At 41.1% G+C, this 22500-nt stretch overlaps 2 protein-coding genes across 2 annotated transcripts in view; both read right to left on the bottom strand.

Moving 5' to 3' along the window:
- The window catches only part of LOC138046606 (uncharacterized), a 3417-nt gene extending 765 nt beyond the window's left edge, over nt 1–2652 (bottom strand). Inside the window, exon 1 of the mRNA XM_068893212.1 lies at nt 1–2652. This exon is cut by the window's left edge and continues 765 nt beyond it. Coding sequence (XP_068749313.1) covers nt 1–2652 — 2652 coding nt within the window.
- Nucleotides 2653–16693: 14041 nt separating this feature from the next.
- Nucleotides 16694–22500, bottom strand: part of LOC138046855 (adhesion G-protein coupled receptor D1-like) — a 16363-nt gene continuing 10556 nt past the window's right edge. Inside the window, exons 6-10 of the mRNA XM_068893433.1 lie at nt 21580–21646; nt 19024–19106; nt 18819–18939; nt 17701–17744; nt 16694–16852 (exon numbers count right to left, since the gene is read on the bottom strand). Coding sequence (XP_068749534.1) covers nt 16774–16852; nt 17701–17744; nt 18819–18939; nt 19024–19106; nt 21580–21646 — 394 coding nt within the window. The 3' untranslated portion in view covers nt 16694–16773. The remainder of the gene's footprint in view (nt 16853–17700; nt 17745–18818; nt 18940–19023; nt 19107–21579; nt 21647–22500) is intronic.

Here is a 22500-nt window from a genome sequence, read left to right as displayed (position 1 = left end):
ATTTAGAAAGGAATCTGTTTCCAGGGAGTTTGCCGTCTCTATATGTACAGCTCGACTAGACAAACAGGTAAATAACGCACCATAACGCTTCAATTCCTTTCTTCCCTCTTTAATGTAGAATGGGCCAAAGTAGTCGACGCCACAGTAAGTGAATGGAGGTGCTTGGGCAATCCTTCCTTTGGGAAGATCGGCCATCCTTTGCTCACCAACTACACCACGAAGCCGCCGACAAGTCACGCATTTGGAAATGAAGTGCCTCACAACGGAATTGGCGTTTATGATCCAATATCGACTTCTCAGCGTGCCCAAAGTGATGCCGCGACCAGAATGCGCAACCTTCTCATGTGCATCTCTAATGATCAGATCTACTATGAAACTCTTCTTGGGGAGGATGATGGGATACTTGAAATTATCGGGAAAGACTTGCGATCTGCTGAATCTGCCCCAAACGCGCAACAGGCCGTTCTGGTCAAGAAAAGGATCAAGGCGATATAACGTACTGGTTTTCTTGATTTCCGCTTTCTTGACTCTCACGATGTCGCGATTCTTCTGACGCTCTTCTCCTTGAATCTTGCGCAGGGCTTCAGATTCTTTAGGAAACGCACATCCTTGTACCAAGTTGAGTATGATTTCCTCGGCGCGTTGTAATTCCTCAACTTTTAAGGGTTGGCTGCTCAATTTTCCTGCTCTGCGTGTTTCCAACGGCGTTTGCACATGAGCTAAAAACTGCTTGAGGCGAAGTATCCGGGCCACGCATCGTTTCATGCGGTTCCAATTTGAGAAACGCGCGAACCTGGTCAAGATTTCCTCCTTTTCATCAGAAACGGTGGCATGTGTTACAACTTTCTTCACTTCAGGATCATCGGCAAAGACTGCGTCTAAATCGCAGGGAAACGTAGGCCATTCACTTTCGGGATGCCACAAAAAATCTGGACCTCTGACCCATCGATGTCGTTTAGTTATCTGATTGCCCTCCAAACCACGTGATGCGTCATCAGCCGGATTATTTTCGGAGTCCACATGCCTCCATTGGATAGGATCTGTCTCATCTCGAATTCTTTGCACTCGATTTGCCACAAACACGTGAAAACGCTTCGTTTCGTTTCTAATGTATTTCAACACGGTGGTACTGTCGGTCCAGTAGATCTCTCCATCAACAGGATCGCCTAATTCTCTGGAAATCATTCCTCCTACTTGAACAGAGGTAGTTGCTGTTGTAAGCTCTAAACGCGGAATCGTCATGGCCTTAAGGGGTGCCAAACGAGACTTCCCCATCAGAAACGCACAATGAATGTTACCCTTGTCGTCTACACTTCGTAGATACGTCACCTGACCATAACCAATGGCACTAGCGTCCGAGAAATGGTGGATTTGCCTTGACACGACAGAACCAAAGCCGTTCGGGATGACACAACGGTCCATTGAGAAGTCTTCTAATGCTGATAGTTGGCTTCTCCACTTTTCCCAACGTACACGGAACTCGAGATCAATCTCTTCATCCCAGTCTATCTTCATGCGGCAAAGGTCTTGCAAAATCTTCTTTCCGTTCAATAGAAAAGACGCTGCTATTCCGAGTGGGTCATACACTGAACAGATGGTGGATAAAATACCACGGCGGGTGAGTGGCTTGTCTTTAAGGATTATCCGGAACCCTAGCGTATCCGATTCAATAGCCCACTGTACACCAAGGGCCCTTTCAACTGGAAGGAAGTGGCAACCTAGGTCCAAAGTCCTTAAATCGTGTGCGCGAATGTCATGTGGCACTCTCATTAATACATTTCTTCTGTTGCTGACAATCTTAGATAGGTTAAATCCTCCAAGAGAACACGCAGAACGAACACCCCGTAATCTTTCAATAGCTGTTTCTTCTGAATCCTCTGATCGGAGACAGTCATCCACGTAAAAGTTATTCCTCAAAACGTCAGCTGTTTCCGAACCAACATGTTTCTCAGCATCATCTGCGGCTTGTCTTAAAGCGAAGTTGGAACAACTTGGGGAAGATACTGCTCCAACAAGATGAACATTCATTTGGTATTCCGCAGGGGCCTCATCGAGAAGACGGTCAGGCCACCAGAAGAATCGGAGAAAATCTCTTTGATTGTCGGGTACTCGAACCTGGTGAAACATAGCATCAATGTCTCCCATGAATGCGACTGGCTGGTGGCGAAATCTCGTCAACACGCCGACAAGGCGACTCGTCAGGTCCGGTCCTTGCATGAGTTGGTCGTTCAGTGATGTCCCTCCATAACGTGCGCTGCAGTCAAAAACGACTCTGATCTTGTCTGGCTTTTTGGGGTGGTAAACACCGTGATGGGGTATGTACCACACTTGCCCTGACCTGGCGGGAAGGCGATCTGGTGGCACTTTTCTGGCAAATCCCTTTCGGATGATGTCATTCATGAAATTGACGTAATCTTCGTGAAATTTCTTATTTCTTGTCAGTTTTCTCTTCAGCCAGCATGCTCTTTGGAACACTTGCTCCTTATTGTCAGGAAGGTGTACGTCTTTAGAGCGGAAGGGTAGAGGTATTTCGTAATGGCCATCATCAGTACGCTTAATGCCTTTATTCACAATCTCAAGAAATTTCTTATCTTCTTGCGAGTACTGGTGGGCTCTCTCGTCAGATCTTTCAGGAAAGTCCAATTCAAACATCCTGATTAATGCTTGCGGCGTGACAATTTCTTTGACCTTATCCTCCACGGCGAAGTGATGGTCAAGGGGTTTCCCTGATCACACCTCTACAAAGGCTATTCTATTGCAGTTAACTGTTTGATGGTCTTTCTTGATCAAATTCAAAGGTCCTACTATCGCCCATCCAGCAAAGGTGTTTATCGCATAAGGGCCACCATTTTCACTGCCAACAATATCTATCGATTCAAGGGCTTTTGGACAATTCGATCCAATGAGAAGACCAACTTTCGCGCCATGAAGCTGAGAAGGCATGCAGTCTGCTATTCTTTCAAGATGTTTCCACTTATGGGCGAGTTCAGGTACAGGCACATCCACGTCTATCGCAGAAATGTCTTCTTTAGTAAAGGTCTTCGGCAAATCAATGCGGTTTTCACCATTGAGGTCCGTAACGATCAAACCGTTCAGTGCCTTAGTATCGTGTAACTGAGTGCCGTTTACTGTCTTCACCATTAGCTTCGTATCGGTACCCTTTGCGTTTAAGCAAGCAGCTATGTCTTCAAGCAAGAAAGTTCCAGTGCTACAGCTGTCGAGCATGGCATACGTAAGGACTTCTTTCCCAGCTGCTTTTAATCTGACAGGAACAATAGGCAAGGCAGTAATTGGGTTCCCTGTGCCGACAGCGCTGCAAACAGCCTCCTCTGTTTCAACATGGGTAGCAGTGAGGACATCCGTAGATTGTTCTGATGACGGATTCTGTTTCTTGGTTGCTAATTGATTGAGACGGAAGTTATCATCGTGAAGCCCGGTAGGATGACGTCTGGAGCACGTTTTACAGGTTTTCCTCTGAGCACATCCGCTTGACCTATGGCCAGCTTGGTAACATGCAAAGCACAAGTCTTTGTCCTTGAGGAATTCTCTCCTCTCTTGCAAGGTCTTCTTTAAGTACTCTTTACAGTCATCAAGGTCATGAGTCTTTCCACACATCTTACACGAGTTGGCTAGGCCAAGCCCTTTAGCTTCGGGTGTGGCAGTTATCGCCGTGGCGTGACTGGATACATGAGTTGTCGCGCGTGAACGGTCTCCGATTTTCGGCTTGTGAGTGTTTTTCCCTTTGTTAAAACGACCAGGGCGATCCGAGGTATCTTGACGATTAAGCGCTTCTCATGAATACACAGGATCCATTGCAATTCCTGCCTCAGTCTTGACAAATTCCACAAAGGTAGCAAACGTGGGAGTGATATTTCTCGTCGCTCGGAGCTTACTTGCTTCTCTGCGCCATCTGTCTTGGAGTGGCAGCGGAAGCTTTTTAACCATAGTCTGAATGTTGTGGGGATGATCCAGAGTCGAGAGAAACTTAAGTTCGGACATCGCACTCCGACACTGAGTAAGAAACGTTGCGAAGCGGTCTAACGCTTGATCATCTCCTTGTTTAACATAAGGCCAATCTTCAATCTTCTTAATGTAAGCGTTCGAGATCTTGTACGGATCTCCATACTTCTCTACCAAAAGCTTCATAGCCTCGGTATAACCATTTTGTCCGTTCAGGTGGAGGCATCCTTTAATCAGCTCTTTCGGCTCTCCTTCCACGTACTGCTCCAAATAACGTAAACGGACATCGTTTGACTTCAGTTTACTCTCAATTTGCGACTCAAAGGTCCTGACAAACGTGAAGAAATCAAGGGGGTTGCCGGTGAACTTGGAAATGGTTAATGTGGGCAGAAGGGTCTGCTGTTGCTGTTCAACCAAGAGCTCTGTTAATCTGTTTTGCTGGCTGAGAACTTCTCGGAAGCCTTTGGGAATGTTCTGGTTTTCACCACGCTCCACTTTAAACTCTGAAGCCAACAGGTTCGGCCATGAGCATTGCGCTGCAACTGGTTCTAATTGCACAGGCGAGTGATACGGGTGAGGTACGGGCGGAGGATTCGAGCGAGGAAGCGGATTGACCTGTGGATCCTGCATAGCTGTTGGCGGTGGATGAATGATTGCCTCAGACAACTTCCTCTCAAAGCTAGAACCATGGTCTTGAAACTCAGCATACGCCCTTTCGCGCGCTTGGGCCACTGCTAGCTGCTCTTCAAAGTGTAAACGCTCAGCTCTTTTCTCTAATCCTTGTCTACGCTCTAACATCGCAAATTTCGCCATGAGTTCGGCAGTCTTGGCTCTTTCTTTCGCCCGACCGGAGGCAATTGATGACTTAGTCGACGATCCTTTTGTGAGGCGAGACGAGCCAGTAAGATTTGAACAATTTGATCGGCTTTCCAAGCTGTTTTCTATTTTCTCCTTCGCGGAAGAAATCCACCGTTCTGTTTGTTCGATAAAATTAATCATCTCGGTGCTTTGTTCAACGTACCAGTCACTAGCTGCGTTGACATCTTCATCGTTTTCAAGGTCATCCATAAGGGCTGCGACCACCTTCTTCAACTCTTCGCTGGTGGCGCGAAACGCGGATAACTCGTTTTCAACAGAATTTACATCGTCCGTATTTGCAGTCTTCTCAGTAATTCGCTCAATCTGCTGTTTAACCTTTCGTTGCAGCGAATAACAATCCATCCATCGAAGTCGAGTGACATAGCCCGATCCTTTCTCTAAGCGTCGCTCTGGCCTCGCACTTTGAACTGTACCAGCAATAATCTCCTTCGACTGATGCTCGTCCTCGTAAGTTTGTCCGTAACGGCTCCCGACTTCCATTATAATAAAATTTAACGTTTCAACGAATGAAGAGGCCAAAAACCGTTGCTCCAACGCGTTAGTAAAGTTCTTCTTTAATGTCAAATATCCTTAGTTGATTAAAGGATTACTAAATCTCGAACGCTTACATTAAGAAGCTTTTGGTAGAGAAGTATAGAGATCCGTACAAAATCTCGAACGCTTACATTAAGAAGATTGAAGATTGGCCTTATGTTAAACAAGGAGATGATCAAGCGTTAGACCGCTTCGCAACGAAAGGTTAAACAGCAGATTGAGCGAATTACTGAGAAGACTGCAAATACGGACGATGTAAATTCTGTTGAAAACGAGTTATCCGCGTTTCGCGCCACCAGCGAAGAGTTGAAGAAGGTGGTCGCAGCCCTTATGGATGACCTTGAAAACGATGAAGATGTCAACGCAGCTAGTGACTGGTACGTTGAACAAAGCACCGAGATGATTAATTTTATCGAACAAACAGAACGGTGGATTTCTTCCGCGAAGGAGAAAATAGAAAACAGCTTGGAAAGCCGATCAAATTGTTCAAATCTTACTGGTCCGTCTACGTTACTTGGAGCAGTACGTGGAAGGAGAGCCGAAAGAGCTGATTAAAGGATGCCTCCACCTGAACGGACAAAATGGTTATACCGAGGCATCCTTTAATCAGCTAACGCGTTACTAAAGTTCTTCTTTAATGTCAAATATCCTTAGTTTAAAGAGAACAGGCGATGCGGTGAACGTTGCGATAAACGGTGCGAAAGCAATAATCGATACGTTCACCGCATCGCCTGTTCTCTTTAAACTAAGGATATTTGACATTAAAGAAGAACTTTAGTAACGCGTTGGAGCAATGGTTTTTGGCCCCTTCATTCGTTGAAACGTTATATGGCCTTTAAAACGGACAAACGAAGCGATGTAGGAAAAAAAACGCAAAACCTAAAACTGTATCCTCCAAAGCACAAACGAGAATGAATAAAAAGCAAAGACGCGAATTTATACTAATGAACTAAGGAACAATAGACAAAGTTATGCCGGAAAAACTAACAGAATAATAATGAAAACGACATGCAAGCGTGACACAAAAAAATAATGTTTCAAAACAAAAGACTTCATTCATGAAGAATGCCGCCGCAACAGGCGTAATAGTGGAATAGCAAAAAGTGTTTTTACTTCTTTGGCCACAACCACACCTGTAGTTTATTAAATATTTCAGCATTACATGTTCAATATGGAATCCATGCATTTGCTGAATTTAAGTGTCCAGAATACACTAGATTGCACCTCAGAGAACTTCAGTCTCAAATATTTTCCCTGGGGAGCATGCTTCCGAAACTCTTCAGAAAAGTGCGCCGTTCGCAGTCCTGACGGGAGCTATCGCGCCCATATTGCCACTGTTATACTATATCTCGAGGCCCTCCTTTCACAAAGTCCTCCGTCCGCCCTTGTATATGGTGTAACTATCTGAAGTAATACTTATGAAACTACCTATTTACACCCAATAATTGGTTTACAGAAGGCAGTTAGAATTATTACTTTTTCTCAATATCATAAACATACATCTCCTATTTTTAAAGACTTGAATATTTTGAAGTTCCTTGATGTTATAATATGCTGCCCTCTGCCTTCCTTAATTTCTCTACCCTTGTATCTTCAAGTCACTAGTATAAAACTAGGCTTGCTTCCAGATCGACGTTTTGCATATCTTTAGCGAGAACAAATTACGGTAAATTTAATATGGATTTCGCTTTAAGGGACCTATTCTTTGGAATAAGATTGACGAATTTCTAAAGAGTCTATGAAAGCCTCAACAATTTTAAACGTTTCTTAAAAACTTAAGGTTATTTTCGATTCCTATTAATCAATTTTTATCTTCTCTCTCCGGTTGTTTTCTCTATTCCCTGGCTCAATGTAAGTTGTGTGTTTAAATTTTAAATTTGTTATTTTTTGTTGTAATTTTGCTTTTATACTTTTGCCGCCATTTATCAACTACTAGTATTGCATTTTGACTATTACTACGCGTCCTAGCTAGATTAGCTTTTGAGTTATTTTCTAGGTGGCCTCATACCCTAAATAAGTTGTATTAATTCTTGTTCTCTTCTCCTTTTTCATGTGTGAAAATAAACCTTGTTGTTGTTGTTGGCTGAACTCATTTACTTTTCAGACTTGTTCGACGCAAAAAAGAGAACTGTTTTCTGCTTTTTAGCTCTCTTTGCAAAAAAAAAAACTTAACGCCTTTCTTCTGTCTCTCCTTTCTAGAAAAATATTAAATTCTAACGAGATACGAAATACTGTAGGCTTTCGCCTCTAATTGTGATCTGCTGAAGTATGAAGCTGTATGTAAAATAGCAAGAGCGATTTGCAATTTCTTTCACGTATCAAGCAATGTTTGGCAAGATTAAACGAAGCTTCTCCTCACTCCTTGTATCATTGCAGATCAAATGACGTCAAAGCGAAATGCTAATCGCTTCCAGAAAGTTCCATGGAGAGATGACGTTGTTTGCATCCGCGTTCGCTGAGCCAATGATTCTAATTCACTCTTGGAAATACTTATCACTGGAGAATTACCTCCTCTCAGGGCAGAAAAAAAGATCATATAATACGGCCTAGAAAAAGACGACTTAACTAAAGTTTACTTTTTACCCTTTTATGTCACAAAGGAGACGGAACAAGTGATGTTCCAATACATCATCATCCATCGCATTCTGCACACCGATGGTTTATTACATAAAATGAACATGATCGATTATCCAACTTGTCCTTTAAAATTTGTGACAGATACGCAAAAAAATGGCCTTTTTTACAAAACATGGACACGAATTTTGTTCCCGTAGCTACCTTGGAAACAGTGTATAAGGGCTTAGTTCAGCCATATTTTGAATACTGTTCTTCTTTGTGGGACAACTGCGGCAAATTTTTGAAAGATAAGCTGCAAAGACTTAATTGACTCTCTTTCTTGGGAAACACTTGATGATAGACGGCGCTATGCAAAGTTAATATTAAGGTATAAAGTACTAAATATGACTACACCGTCCACGGCCTTAGGAAGTCTTTTGTTAGAAGGAATATCGATCAGGTTAATTACCATCTACGCAATAGAGCTACTGATCTGACACTTCCTAAACCGAAAAAGGAATTTCGAAAAAGAAGGTTTAAATTTAGTGGTGCTATGCTTTGGAACCAGCTCTCGAATGAAGCAAAACTCGCCGTGTCAATTCCTTCATTTAAGAAGCTTATTAGAAAATAGTTGGGTCTTGCTAAGATGTATATTTTTACAATAGTTTTTTCTGTAATAGTCGTAGTATCAGTAGCAAAGGCAAATTTTAGAATTAGTTTAGTATTTTAATATACGGTTTTATGTGTCAACACGCCCTCCATGGAAACCAGCCGAGAGTTGTTGAAACTAGCGTGTTTCTCTTTTCATTTGAATATTTTAAATAAAGTATTACCTACTTACTTACCTAATCTATTATTTCTCGTATTTATAACATAAGAATGCGCATCTGATCATAATCATGTTAGGATGCGCTCCAGAAATGAATAAAATATTATTATTATCATTATTATTAATTAGTTACGTTTTTGCTTCTCTTGGACCTACATCGTTAGAGTTGGAATGTCAGTTCGTTAGGATTTAGTGTCACGATATTTTGTCTTGGTTTGTTTAATTTGTATGTTATCGTTAATATATATTGCTAACTTGCATAGTATTTTGAATGATCAATAGACAGGTGAGTCCGTTTAGTGTCGTACATGTTGGCAGTAGTAGTGGTAGTGGTAGTAGTCAATTTTGTAAGTAGTGTAAAATGTAAATAAAAACATAAAAAAGAAAAAGAATTCAAGATCTCTTCTCGAACAACCTGATTCATTTGTACATCGACACTAGCCGCAAAATTTGTTTTCGGCGGAACATTTGTATCTCTTAAAATACTAAAATTTCTGTAAGATATTCTCGAATCAAACCTGCGTTCCTGCCAATTGAATGCATTTTTACCATCAGATGAAGATTTGCTTCTCCATAGCACATTAAGATCTCTACTGGTAGATTATGTTATCGCCTAAATTTAAGATTCTTGTGGCTGATCTTGTCGATTTTTCTTTGACACACCTTTCAAAAGTCTTAACTAATGTGTGTACTAATGTATGATGCCTTACAATGTATGTGCTCCAAAACTGGCAAACACATAGCGGTCGAAACATCCTCGGCTTCCCCAGGTATTAAAACCCAAAAAACTAATATTCATGTTACAGAGGTACTTACGCGAAAATACTCCCAGACAAGCAATTCCAAAAACCGCCACTAAACATAATATTTTTTTCATAACTTTGACGCCGACTTGCAGAACGAACAACTCTTGCTCCACACAGTTTAAAAGCCAGATGTCAGTTGATTTTAGATTTTGTTTTTCCTTAATTACCTCAAAAAACTTTATCGGCGGTGAGCCTTCGTCGGCTGTTGAACACACACGCAAATTGAAGGCTTTTAATTACCACTACCAATAGTATATGCGAACTAGACCCTTTTATTTGTAAGAACGTCGAATTTTGGGGCTGAGGCTGAGCGGCCTTATTTTTGTTTTGTTTTGTCGATTTGATGTTTGAGCCCGAAAATGCTCTTGCAGTTGTGTGGTTGGACTACAAAGTGATTGTTCTTAAGTGTATCATCCAATAAGAACAAGCTCATCTCGAAAAACAAATAAGCCAAACAAAGACGTTGTTGTCAACTAACCGGAATTAATATAAATACACAGGTGATTATACAAAATCGCGCGCTCTCATTGGCTCGCTATCTCGGATTATCAGCCGATAATCACCTCGACGGACAAAATGGCGGCCAGTAATCGTTTTGCCACCGTAAGAGAAGATGATTTCGCGTTGAAATGTTTTTTTTTTTTTCTCTTTTTTGAAATAATCACCTGTGTATTTATACTAAAACAATTATTCGCCTCAGGCTCAGTGATTATCGGTGAATATTCACCTCGACTTCGTCTCGGTGAATATTCACCGATAATCACTTCGCCTTCGGCGAATAATTGTTAATTAGTATAAATACACAGGTGATTATACAAAATCGCGCGCTCTCATTGGCTCGCTATCTCGGATTATCAGCCGATAATCACCTCGACGGACAAAACGGCTGCCAGTAGTCGTTTTGCCACGGTAAGTAAGGATGATTTCGCGTTGAAATGTTTTTTTTTCCTCTTTTTTTGAAATAATCACCTGTGTATTTACACTAAAACAATTATTCGCCTCAGGCTCAGTGATTATCGGTGAATATTCACCGATGATCACTTCGCCTTCGGCGAATAATTGTTAAATATTCTTTTTATGTTCTTAAAATTTTGCTTAATACAGCCTAAACGTTCCTATATAAAAGGTTTTCAGTTTATAAAAGAAATGAGTGTAAACTCAAACTACTATTTTCTCAAAACTATTCAAAACAGAAATGGAACCGGTTCTTTGTTACTGGCTATTTACAATTTGCAAGAAGAAATCCGTTGGTCCCTAGTTTCTACACATAGTGAGCTAAAACTCCCGAATGGGAAATTCTTTCCTGATCGAGATCAGCATGCAAAATTCTCTCAAATTTATTGAGATAGATTTGGGGTACAACTATGAGGAAAGGCATAAAAAATATTGTCCAACATCATCGATTTTTTATTCAATAAACCTATTTTTTTTACAGAAAACCCAAATTTAGTTTAATATTCAGCCAAACGACTCTAGCAGCTGCAAATACCTGGAATAAAGTCCGCCTTCTCAGTCTGAATTTCAACTTCACGGAAATTCCACTTAGCTCATTTGACAAATGTTCGTGACACTGTGGAAATTGCACTCTGTGTATTTGCTTGCCATATCGACACTAAATTCGAGAAAATTAATTCTCGGATATACAGGTTAAACGTCACGACGCACAATAAAAAGCGTGGGGGATGATTTGTCAATGGGACGTTTTCAACCAACCTCTAGAGACACCAATAACAATAGAGAAATGTAGGACTTCTGGTGGACGAACAAAATAAGCTAATAGATCTTTTGTTTTCGTCCAACAACATGGCTGCGATGACGTCTCGCGAAAACCTCCAATCAACCGTGGTCGTATGCAGAGCTCTGTGATAATTTGTGCGATTAAAGGGGCACTGTTACGGCGTTCGTAACAATTTTTGGTCGAAACTTACGAAAGTCCATCAGTAAACACCTTGATTGCTTTAAAGTCGAGGAGGAGGGTGCAGAGGGTGCGCAACCCCCTACCCCATCCCTCGATGACCAGAGGCTTTCTAATATAACTGGTATTCTGCAAAAAAAAAAAAAAAAAAAAAAAAATGTCATTAGTCACCTACGCCATTCCTTAGTGGTGCAACCCCCTCCTATATATCCACTCCTGAGGGACATGACAATGAAACAAAAAATAATTTCATACGAATCACAAACCCATCGCGGTTTCAGCTTTCTTGCTGCAACATCTTTATCACTAATTGCACGGTCCCAGGAAAGCAATGGAGAGGAACTTTATTTAAGTGTCTAATCTTCTAGCGTTGGAGCACTAATCGGGGACACTGTAAATTGTTCATTGGAAAAAATATTGGCTCCAAATAAAGAGTTTTAGCATGGACAACAGCAACGAGGACTGATAAGTATTTTGGCTATCACTCCGTCTCACTCAAGAAGTAAAACATGGCCGAAATACCCTGTAAAGGGATTGGTTTGGACGGATATGAAATTATTATAGAGAAAGAAAAATTCACCATTGTATGCTGAAGTTGTCGTCCAACCTTGGTAATTTCACATTGTTCTTTTGCAGATTATGCGAAGAAGAAATGTACTAAAATGAATGCTTCACGTGCTGCACAATTACTTTTCCTCGTTAAACTAACGACATTCTTCATTCTGAGTTTTTCCCCCAGCAGCGCGCGATCTTATTGGTTACTTCGAGGTCACATGACATCTAACAATAAAACTGTTTCCCGCCAAAAGTCTCTGAGCTGGAAACAGTGCAAAATCTATGACGTCAGAGTGTAACAGTGCACTGTTGCCGGCGAATGTTGATCGAGATTAAAGCGTCACCGACGTCAAATCCCCGAACTGTCTCGTGATGATAGACTTTTGAAAGACACGAAAGCAGATCTTCAATCCACAAGATATAGTTAAGTCGAAGAGGAACTGTGGGAATAAGTCGATCTAACGGGATATTTAGCTTCAGGCCAAAGTCTTGTTCTAACAAAGCACAAGTTAAGGCTCGCAAAGCGCCGGGATCTTTAAAGTTCAAACTAAAATTCCCCGATGAAGTCTCCTTGGCGAACCTTCTAAAGTAGCCAAATTTCTCGGTAAGTATTTGCTGGCGATTTGGTGTAGATATTTCTCCGGTGCATGAGGTCATTAAAACCCATAAATTTCGGCCTCAGGTGCTAGAGGACGTCAGCTGCAGGCCAGCGTATGCTTCCGCCATATTGAATATATCATATCATATCATATATCTTTCTTTATCCTAGGATTTTAGAGTAACTTGGTGTAGCTAATATCTCCGAGCATTTACTTTCCCAACCATGATACACCACAGAAGACAGACCACAACACCGGGAACTACATGCCCTACTCTTTGCGACAAGTGTGTGGGTTCTTTTACGTCCCACAGGATTATGAACATAGAAGGGTTATGAGACGGGACCTCCGGCTTATCGTCCTTATCCGAGAAGACTAGAGAGTGTAACCATCTGCAGATGTAATTACAAGGGTAGCACTTTCTCCTCAGTTATTGAAAGACCCTGAGTGTTCGTCCGGCCGGAGTTGAACTCACGACCTCCCGCGTGACTGCCCGGTGCTCAACCAACTGAACCACCAGTGCGCGGTGAAAAGAAAGGTCTCAGATTTCCGTCTCTCTTTTCCCGTGCAAAGCAGCCTCGTTCCCAGGACCTTTTTCCTTCGCTTTACCTGGGAACGAGGTTTCTCACCAACCATTTCAAAAATCGTTCTTTTCGGACTGCAGAAAGATGCGAGCGTCGCATCATTAAAAATGTCGCGAAAAATTGTTCCTTCCGTTGTTCCCCATATCTTGCATACCGATTATTTATAGAATGAGCCAATCATAGACCAAATTTCATTGAGACGTGTCACCCTGAATTTTGATTGTGCGAAGGAACAAAGTACAGGATTCGGCTCTGACTCTCTTTCGGGGGAGGGGGGGGGGGGGGGGAGTGGGGGAGGACTGTCAAAATGTTCCTGTGCATGATGCGTAAGATATCTAGAGAGACGAGATGGTACCCCAAGTAAAATTTAAAAATCAAACAAGGCTTACCTGTAAGTTGACGTTTAATTGTAATTCAGCAAGTTATTCGTCAGGATCGAAGAATTCACATGAGATGGCGCGGGGAAATCGAGCAGTCAGTTTAAAAAAAGGCAGGCGAATGGCCATTCACATCTGGAATATCATCATGGGTAGAGTTGTATGAGGATGTGTACGGCACATCAAAGGGAGGGCACGTGATCTCATCGCTCTTGACCAGTAACTTGCAGAATTACAATTAAACTTTACCTTACAGGTTCGCCTTGTTTAATTTTTATTTCTACAACGTCATTGGTATAAGTCGCTAAGAACTCACATGAGAACTTAAATTTCTTTGTGTAGTTGTGTAGGTCTTATGACTTCTCAGTCATTTTGTCGTGTTGCTGCTGCCAGACCCATAGATCGTCCTCGCACTCTTTCCATATACAGCTAGATGAATATCTGCGTGAGCTTGTGCTTGCCTGGTGTCTTGGCAAGGAAAGTGACCTCCCACAAAGGTCGCGGACCGACCTTTTCCGAAAACGCTCGACAGTTTTTATTGTGGGTCTACCGCGAACGGTGTGTACCGGTGTGTAACGCTAACCAAAAAAACCAAAAACTCCAATCATCGCTAATCTTTGGTTACCAATGGCCATAACCACCTTGAAATGCGCCATAACCACCTCATCCTTGAAATGCGCTAGTCTCAACCCTGTACATATAACTTCCGGTTACGATCCTTTGCGTCTAAAAAGAACTCGTGCGTTCCAAAAATAAGCAGTACGTTCGGGTAATTGTCTCGTATTGTCTTAAGATCTCTTACTAGTTACTACTACTTGGCCGTGATCCTCCAAAAGTAGGTGTTTGTATGATATAAGGATTTTCTCTTGGCAAAAATGCTCATAGCACAAGGAAGACCCTAGCTGTGCGGCTAAGTTCCTCTACTTTGTATGAAGTCAGCCACTCTAGGCGCAATCTTAGATCAACGATTGCTGCTTGCTTTTCCTGCCATAAAACTAAGAGGACCACGGTGGTAGGGCACTTGCCATAGCTTCTCTTACCCTATGGAATTCACCACCTAAGGAAATGCGTGATATGGACAGACTGGATGCGTGTAGGCGCCATCTTAAGACATTTTACTCAGGTCGGCATTTGTTAGGCGCCATCTTAAGACATATTTTCTTAGGACGGCATTTGTTATTTTGCCGCGATTTGCTGGGCGTAGAGATGGGGCTAAGGAGCCTCTGGATTTCCTATGTCATCATTGCGCATTGGTATATGTTTATTATAATAAGATGGGTGGCAAATTACTCTTTAATTTTGGCGCGAAATTTCAGCGTTAATTTATAATTTTACATGTGAAATTACATTGTTGCCATGGCAACTTTTAGTGCTAAAATGGCGTCCAGGTTTGAAAATTAAAGGGTAATTTGTCAACGCGTGAAATTAGGGAATAATTTCACTTGCGTTTTGTCCAAAATCAAACAGACGTATGTGAAATTATTCCTTAATTTCACGCGTCACCATTTGATTACCCATACTTATTACCTATTATTATTATTATTATTATTATTATTATTATTATTTTTTTTTTTTTTTTTTGTATCTTCAATTATGACTTGTACACTTTCTTTTTCAAATGTATGTACTGGACATTTTTAATTCATTTCACAATAACTTAAAATAAAAGTCAATACTACATTGCAGGGCGGGTTACAGTACAGTCTAGATAACACGCACAGTAAATTTACCATACAATCTAACGATTTTTTTTATAATAAAGTAAACGAAGCACATTAGGAAATACGAGAACCCCAAAATGAACATTAAAATTAAATTATTATTATAAATTATTGTTATAGCTTAGGCCTAATTACTCTTCACCAGCGATATTCTATGGGATACGACTTTTTATTTCCTTATTTTCTCTGCTACTACAAGTCCTGGGACACAATGTCATAAATTAACGATAATAATAAATTCAAAGCAAATTACGAATCATGAACGATAATCGTTCATTTAGAAAAGAGATCATGTTGAAGAGAGACGGCGGAACGTATTTTGTATTGGGTTTGGGGGGGGGGGGGTGGGGGGGAGAAATTTCCGCCTGAAAATTTTGAAATCTTGAAAGTCGGAAGTACTAACAAAAAGACAGATGTTTTACTTCTTATTTTTATTTTTTTAAGCAGTTAGGAAATCTGATTTGCACCGAATGAAAGCCGGCTCGCGTTTCAAGGAGTTAAAAGAGTGCATGGCCGCGCACTGAGATATGGTCTTTTTGAACATATCTTGTTTAACCTCTTAAACAAAAATCTTGTTATTCTTCCATAAATTCAAAATGCGTTTTAATGGGTTGCGTATCAAACAAGTTATCCAACCGAGGTTTGATTTGTTAAGGGAACAAAACATCTTGAGAGATTAGGGATCCCTCTGCGAGTGCTGCGACGCCATGGAGGAGCTTTCTGAAAGAGGACGGCGGCGGCTACCAGGACACCATTCTAAAACATGTTTGTGACAGTGTTGGTTCCTCGTATAAGAGAATTTAAGATCTACGACGCTAATGTACGTTTTTAAACTCTTTCCTTGTTATTCCAGATCGCTAAACCTCTACGAACAATTCGAAGCATCCAGGAGTTAAGCGGAGATGACACTAGGAAGTCGTGAGAGCAGAGCTGGCGCAGTGGTAATTGCACAGGATCCCGTTACCCGAAGCTTCCATACGTATTGTACCCTTGAGTCAACCTTGTCCCGCGGGTATCTTTCTATTTTTAGAACTACTATATTTTGACATATGTGACTGAGAACATACGTGAAGTGGCTTCCATACATCACACACGTATGTGATGACTATTGGTCTGTTATGATTGGCTATTGTGAAAACACCCACTAAAGCCTCCCTTGGAGGTGTTTTTGTACAAATAAAAAGATACGGGAAAGGGTTGACTTAGAGTGTTAATATGGGAGATGGAGGCTCCGGGTAATGGGCTCCTGTCGGGCAAAAATAACCTACATACTATTCGCAAAGAGTAGAGCATAAAGTTCCTAGTGTTGCGGTCTGTCCTATGTGGTTTTTCATCGTAGGGAGGGTAAATTCTCGATGATATAGGCTAAATCAAGCTACTCTAAAATCCGAAGGTTAATTAAAGATATGATGACGATGGCTCGCTTTCCGCCAATGTAGCCCGGGTTCGATTCCCAGACTAGGTGTCATGTGTGTGTTGATCGCATGTGTCGCTGTTTTGTGACTTTCTTTCTTCCGTCGATGTAGATATCCGTGATCTATAATATCAGAAAAAAAAAGTTATCGTTAATGTTCCTAACGCAGCTTTTTCGTAGGAAGTCAGGCAGGAAATCCTTGCGTGATACTGATAATAACGAAAGTGCATGCAACGACACTGAATTATAAATACTCTTGTTTTTCGGCCATTTTAACTTGATCAAAAACAATAATTGAAAGCAAACTGCGGTGATAAACATTACAACGCATTTTAACTTGACGTTTCATATCATATAGCATACATCATCATGTACGGGAAACAGCCTTGTTGAATTGCACTGTGAACCCATTGGGAGACTCATTTTCATCATTGTGTGCGCGGAGCAAGAACTCAAATTACAAGAAAACAATATACCAGGAACGGAGCTTCCTAAACCATCAGAATATTGTACAATGATGGCTCGCTTGCCAAGGTGCAAAATTGTCCCGAAAACGAAAAGATTTGATCAAAAGGTCAGTGAGTTTTAGGTACATGCGCCTTTTTTTTTACTAAATTATAAAGATAGTTAATCGATATCGTACAAGAGTATACGAAAGTCTTTTTGCTTTGCAGATCAAACTGGCTCTTCCCCAAAACACTCCCACAAAGCAATTCTATAAGACTCTCGACCCTGTCTCCCGCGCGACCTTAAAGTGGTCAATTACTTGTCTCATATATACTGACTGCTAGGATCTAAATTGTGGAAATGGAGCATTTTCGAGATTGTACTAGAAGAGACGTTACATGTTACCTCCGGGGAATGAAATGAAGAATCACTTTGAAATATTTGGCAAAGCATTGGAATTACAGTATTTTTGTATAATTTACTGAAAATTACAATTCAAAAAACCTTAAGTAACTCTGTCTTACCTATTTATTTTTGGCCAGCAATGAAGAGCAAAAATGAAGAACCCCTTTGGGAAAGAATGAAAGAATTACACTGGGAATTACTACAGGATCAGGTTGAATTGTTATCAAATAATTCTATAAAAGCATTTTCTCAGTCGAATTTTGACGTCACGGTGGCCACGTTGGTGAAACGAACAGTAATAAAAAAATCTTCTGGGAATTTGACCCAGTTATTATGCTCCAATTATTGTAGTTCTTTCTCTTGTTTGGCACCAACATGGTCGTCTTGTCACGTGAATGCGATCAAAGAATAAAGTGCGACGCAATTGCACGGTCACGGGGTTCGAATACATACATACAATACATACTAAATTGACTACTTCCCAGAGGGGCTTTTCAGGTCCATTGGCCGTGTTTTTACGAACGGTTTCTCAGGTCGCTTAGCAAGGGGCAACCGAAAATTCTGTGAAAACAGTTCCTTTTCCAACTCGCTTAAAGTTAAGCGAGTCGGCAAATTTCTATAGAATTCTGTTTAACTTTAAGCCACCAAATTATTGGCAATTTTTTTCTTCTGATTACCAGAGTCGTAATCCTAACTTTCACGCGGGGCTTTTTGAAGAGCAAGGTTGTATCTACACATTTAACTTGTACAAGAGAATTTAAGAAAGTGCCACTGTTCTTTTAAACTTGAAAAATGTGAAAAACTGACCTATTTCAGTATACTCTGCGAGCAGCTGGTTTCTCCTACGCTTCCCGAGAGAGAAACCACTGCGAGAAAGCGTTAGTTTCTTTGAGTGAGCCGCCGTCCAGCGCCAAGGACGAATAAATTAAATTTGAACCGGTAAAACAAGTTAGTAAACTTGTTTTGGCGCTTGCGCGTACGTTCAGCTACGTAACTGCTGCGTTTGGGTGAGCCTGCTGTGTAGAGATTTCCCGCGAAATAAGACGAAGTGATGTCAAATAGATCACGTAGGATGCAATAGAGGACGTTTTCCGTGTTTCCATAGCCTCATCCAAACACGAGGGGGAGTTGGGAGAAGTCGAGACAATTATGCAAACCCGAGACGCAGTCGAGGGTTTGCATCAGTGTCGAGAATTCTCCCAGGAGTCAAAACCTAGTATGTAATTATAAGTCATACCTGAGTGGAGTTCAGAATGACATTAACGTACAGAAACGCAGTGTGTACTGGTGTCAAGAGACCAAATAACCACGTGATACCCAACAGGGGCATCAACACCAAGCACGCTCTGATCCCCAATCTGCAACAAAAAATGTGTTTACATAAACTTGCACTGCCATGGAGCTTTCCAAAAGACAGAAGTTTAAGATGTTAACTATCTCACCTGGCTTGTTCCATCTGCCTGTGCGATGTATGTTGCATTGATACCATTTCCTTTATCACTCGCACGACAATTACCGTGTTCGCCTAAAACAATAGAGTAACAATCAACTTAACGAACAAGACAGGAGATGAAGAAGGCCGAACTCAGTCGAAGGCAACCCAAGGGCTTCTTTTACTTAGGCGGCAGGGGTGTGGGCCGCTCCAATTTCGATTAAGGTGATGTTACATGAACCGATTTTAAACGCAACATTGTTGTTAAATTTGTCTGGTGTAACATAACGCACAGTGTGATTCTGAATGCAACATGTTGTTGCCCGAATTTTGTTGGAGTTAGTGCGTGTAACACCCCCGCCATTGACTTTTAACGCGACATCGTCCCAGAATACAACACGGAGAACTGAAATAAGTCACGTCGACAGTCACTTCAACAGTGTCCGCCACATTTCTTGCTCGGGATTTATCGAGCAGAAGCCTGGGCTCAAATATTGAAAGCTGAGTAAACCTTGGAAGGCAAGGGCTGGGTTCGAGAGGTATCTTGTGTCAAAGAAATGTTTATTTACAATAACAGATCATAAAGGTATTGTTTGGCATTATATGTTTCGTTTCGCCGGTTTTATCAGACTGAATGGGTACACCCGAGCGTGCAGAAGTTTAAACAATTAAACGTCCTTCTTGTGAAATTTTAGCCAGCAAATTATTAGTAACGATTCCTAACCGAAAAATACTAAACATTCGCTAAAAAAAACCATACACGGACGTCGCACAGGCGCATTGCTATCGCTGGTGTCACTCCTTCTGTGCAGTGACTTTTAAGGCCCACCTTCAACCGAGAAGCTTTTCCACCGTTTTTTTTTTTGTTATGGAAATTCGCATTTCTTGTCGTAACGATCTGATAGGATGAATTCAGCTACGAAAATTGTTCCACGGCACGCAATGCCTGTAAGGTGAACGTGGTTCCTTAGCTACCGAACGTTTTGATGTAACCTCTTTTCCAAGGAAAGAGATAAAAGACACCGGAGTTTTAACTATTAGGGACATTTAGCTTCGCGTTTTCAAGGTCGACCGCAAACTTCAAACCGCAGTTAGCGCCACGTGCCATGTTGGATTATTGTTTTACTTTACATGTTTTAATTCAACCGAGCAAGCGTCTTCAAGGAGGTGCAAATGATCAGCAAAAATGTGTTCACTCAAGAGTTAAAAAACAAAACATAACTTATTGGTTGAAACGTGAGTTCCTACAGAATTGAAAAACTCTGCGACAGGAGCCCATGAGTAGGAGCTTGCCTATCTCATACACGCCCTTATGAGTCAACCTGTGCGCGCATCTTTCTATTTTTAGAACGCCAAGAATTCCTCGGCTCTGCACGCACTGTTTTAAAAGGCCAATCAGAATAAAGTCATTGTCTAACGAAGACAAATAAAGCAGTAACACTGTATTTAAATCTTGCAAATTGATGTAAATGTATGTAAATGCGAGTCTCCTGCTCAAGGTTTCGTTCTAAAAATAGAACTGCATATGGAGGCTCCTACTAATGGGCTCCTGTCTGCGGTAAATCACTTGCCGCAAGAAGGGTATCCAGTCGTTAGAACTTGAACCGCAAAGTGCAAACTCGTCCGCAAGGCAATGTCATGTGACACAAAATACGCGATGCCAAATGTCTCTATTACGACAGCGGCAACTTCAACGATAACTCCTTTTCAAAATCCACTCTAACTTACCAATATCTTAAGGATTTCGTAATAATGCCATCTCGTTAACGTTGTAACACGTGAGTAAAGTATGCCATATGTGATTTGGTACTGACCGATTTGAAGTAGTCTGTCTCTTTTGCAGCTGTTATTGGGGCGTCACGCAACGCTCACCCCGCCCTTTTTTATTTTTTGTCTTTTCTTCGGGGGGAGCGCTGCGTGAACAAAACCAAAAAGCGGTTGCGAAGGAGACTAGATTTAAAGTAAACATAAATAATGAACGATTCACCGTTGTGTGCTTACGTTTTCGTGTCTGAAATCTTAAATTAGGTCATTTCAGGTGGTTGTTAAAAGGGCAGTGTCAAGTTATTTTAGTCAAACTTCAAAACACTAAAAGACGTCCTTGCATCAATAAAAACCGAAAAATAATGCTGTAGTTTTGTTGCCAATGACCACTGAAGTTCTCTGAAGCTATTTTTTGTTGTTTGCATCCAAGGATGGAGAGGATGGAAACGGAATGAAACTTGAAAAAACTGGCTAGTCTTTTCAAGTTTGGAGACACCAGAAATTAAACACGAATAGCTCTTTGTGCCATAAATATATTTCATATCTTGTCAGTGGGTTGTCAGAAATGCTGTACGAGTGAGCTAAAGTACTAATTTAGATTTTTACTCATTTTTGACCTAAAAAAGCAAATTTGGAATGACAGTGCCCCTTTAAGCGGAGTACGGCAAAGAAATGCACTAACATGCGTGCCACACTTGTAGCACGACTATCCGTAACCAATGGTATTCTTGTTTAATGGCGTTGCCGTTGCTGTAGCGGCCATTGATGTTAAAACTACTTATTGATTCCGAAACTCACTTACAAGCTCAACCAACGCAACAAACGTCGCAAATATCCAAAGGGCGCCGCTACCAGAGGAAAGCCAGCAGCTTGGTGTTTGAAAACACAAACAAACAAACAAATAAACCAAACATGGGTTATTTAGTTTTGAACTCCTTCCTGTGAATCGTTAAAGATTGTTCGTCTATTTTTCTAAAAAGGTCTCTGAAGTAATCCGGCATTGGAATAGCTTAACACGTTAATAACGAAAGTCCGTGATTGGTTAGACAGACAAAATGTCATTACAATGGGGTGATTCTCCAGGCATTTTAAACACATACTCAGACAAAATTAAATAATCTGGCTTTCTTTGTTTCTACCAAAGTACTTTCGTAAACCAGTAATCGGTTCTACTTTGCCAAAAGTTCCAGCAATGAGTCTCTAAAGCTTCGCGCAGTGTGCCGTTCGCATGCAAAAAAATTAAAGAAAAATCGGCTTGTGTAGTTCAAATGACACACCTGCAGAGCCACGTTGGTCATAGCGAAAATGCGATACGAGACAGTTAATTAAGTTAACTTCACCTTAATTAAAGTTGTTAGAAAAGTAAGCTAACAGCGAATTTCTCGTACAAAAACATCATTGACCAGCAATATTTGCTATCTCATGAGACTGGCTACTCTTGGTCTATGGACAGGAGCAATGAAGCGATTTTGACAGAGAGTTCATCGCAGTCGGAAATGATCAACTTATGCAGCTGATTAAGAATGATCAGCTGATCAAACCTCGAATTTTCTCAAGTGGCCGTCAGCCATGCCTGATTTTGCTGCTATGATTTCTCAGTCATCAATCACTTTAACTCCGCAAATCAATATACAGGATTTGCAGGATACATCATTTATATTCTCTAGGTGATTAAAGTAATTACTTCTCAGTTTAAAACAAACAAAACACTTTCTTAAGGCAA

Source organism: Montipora capricornis, chromosome 4, assembly GCF_036669925.1.
Source record: "Montipora capricornis isolate CH-2021 chromosome 4, ASM3666992v2, whole genome shotgun sequence".
In the NCBI taxonomy this organism is placed as follows: Eukaryota; Metazoa; Cnidaria; class Anthozoa; order Scleractinia; family Acroporidae; genus Montipora; species Montipora capricornis.
This window is presented reverse-complemented; position numbering and strand designations above follow the sequence as displayed.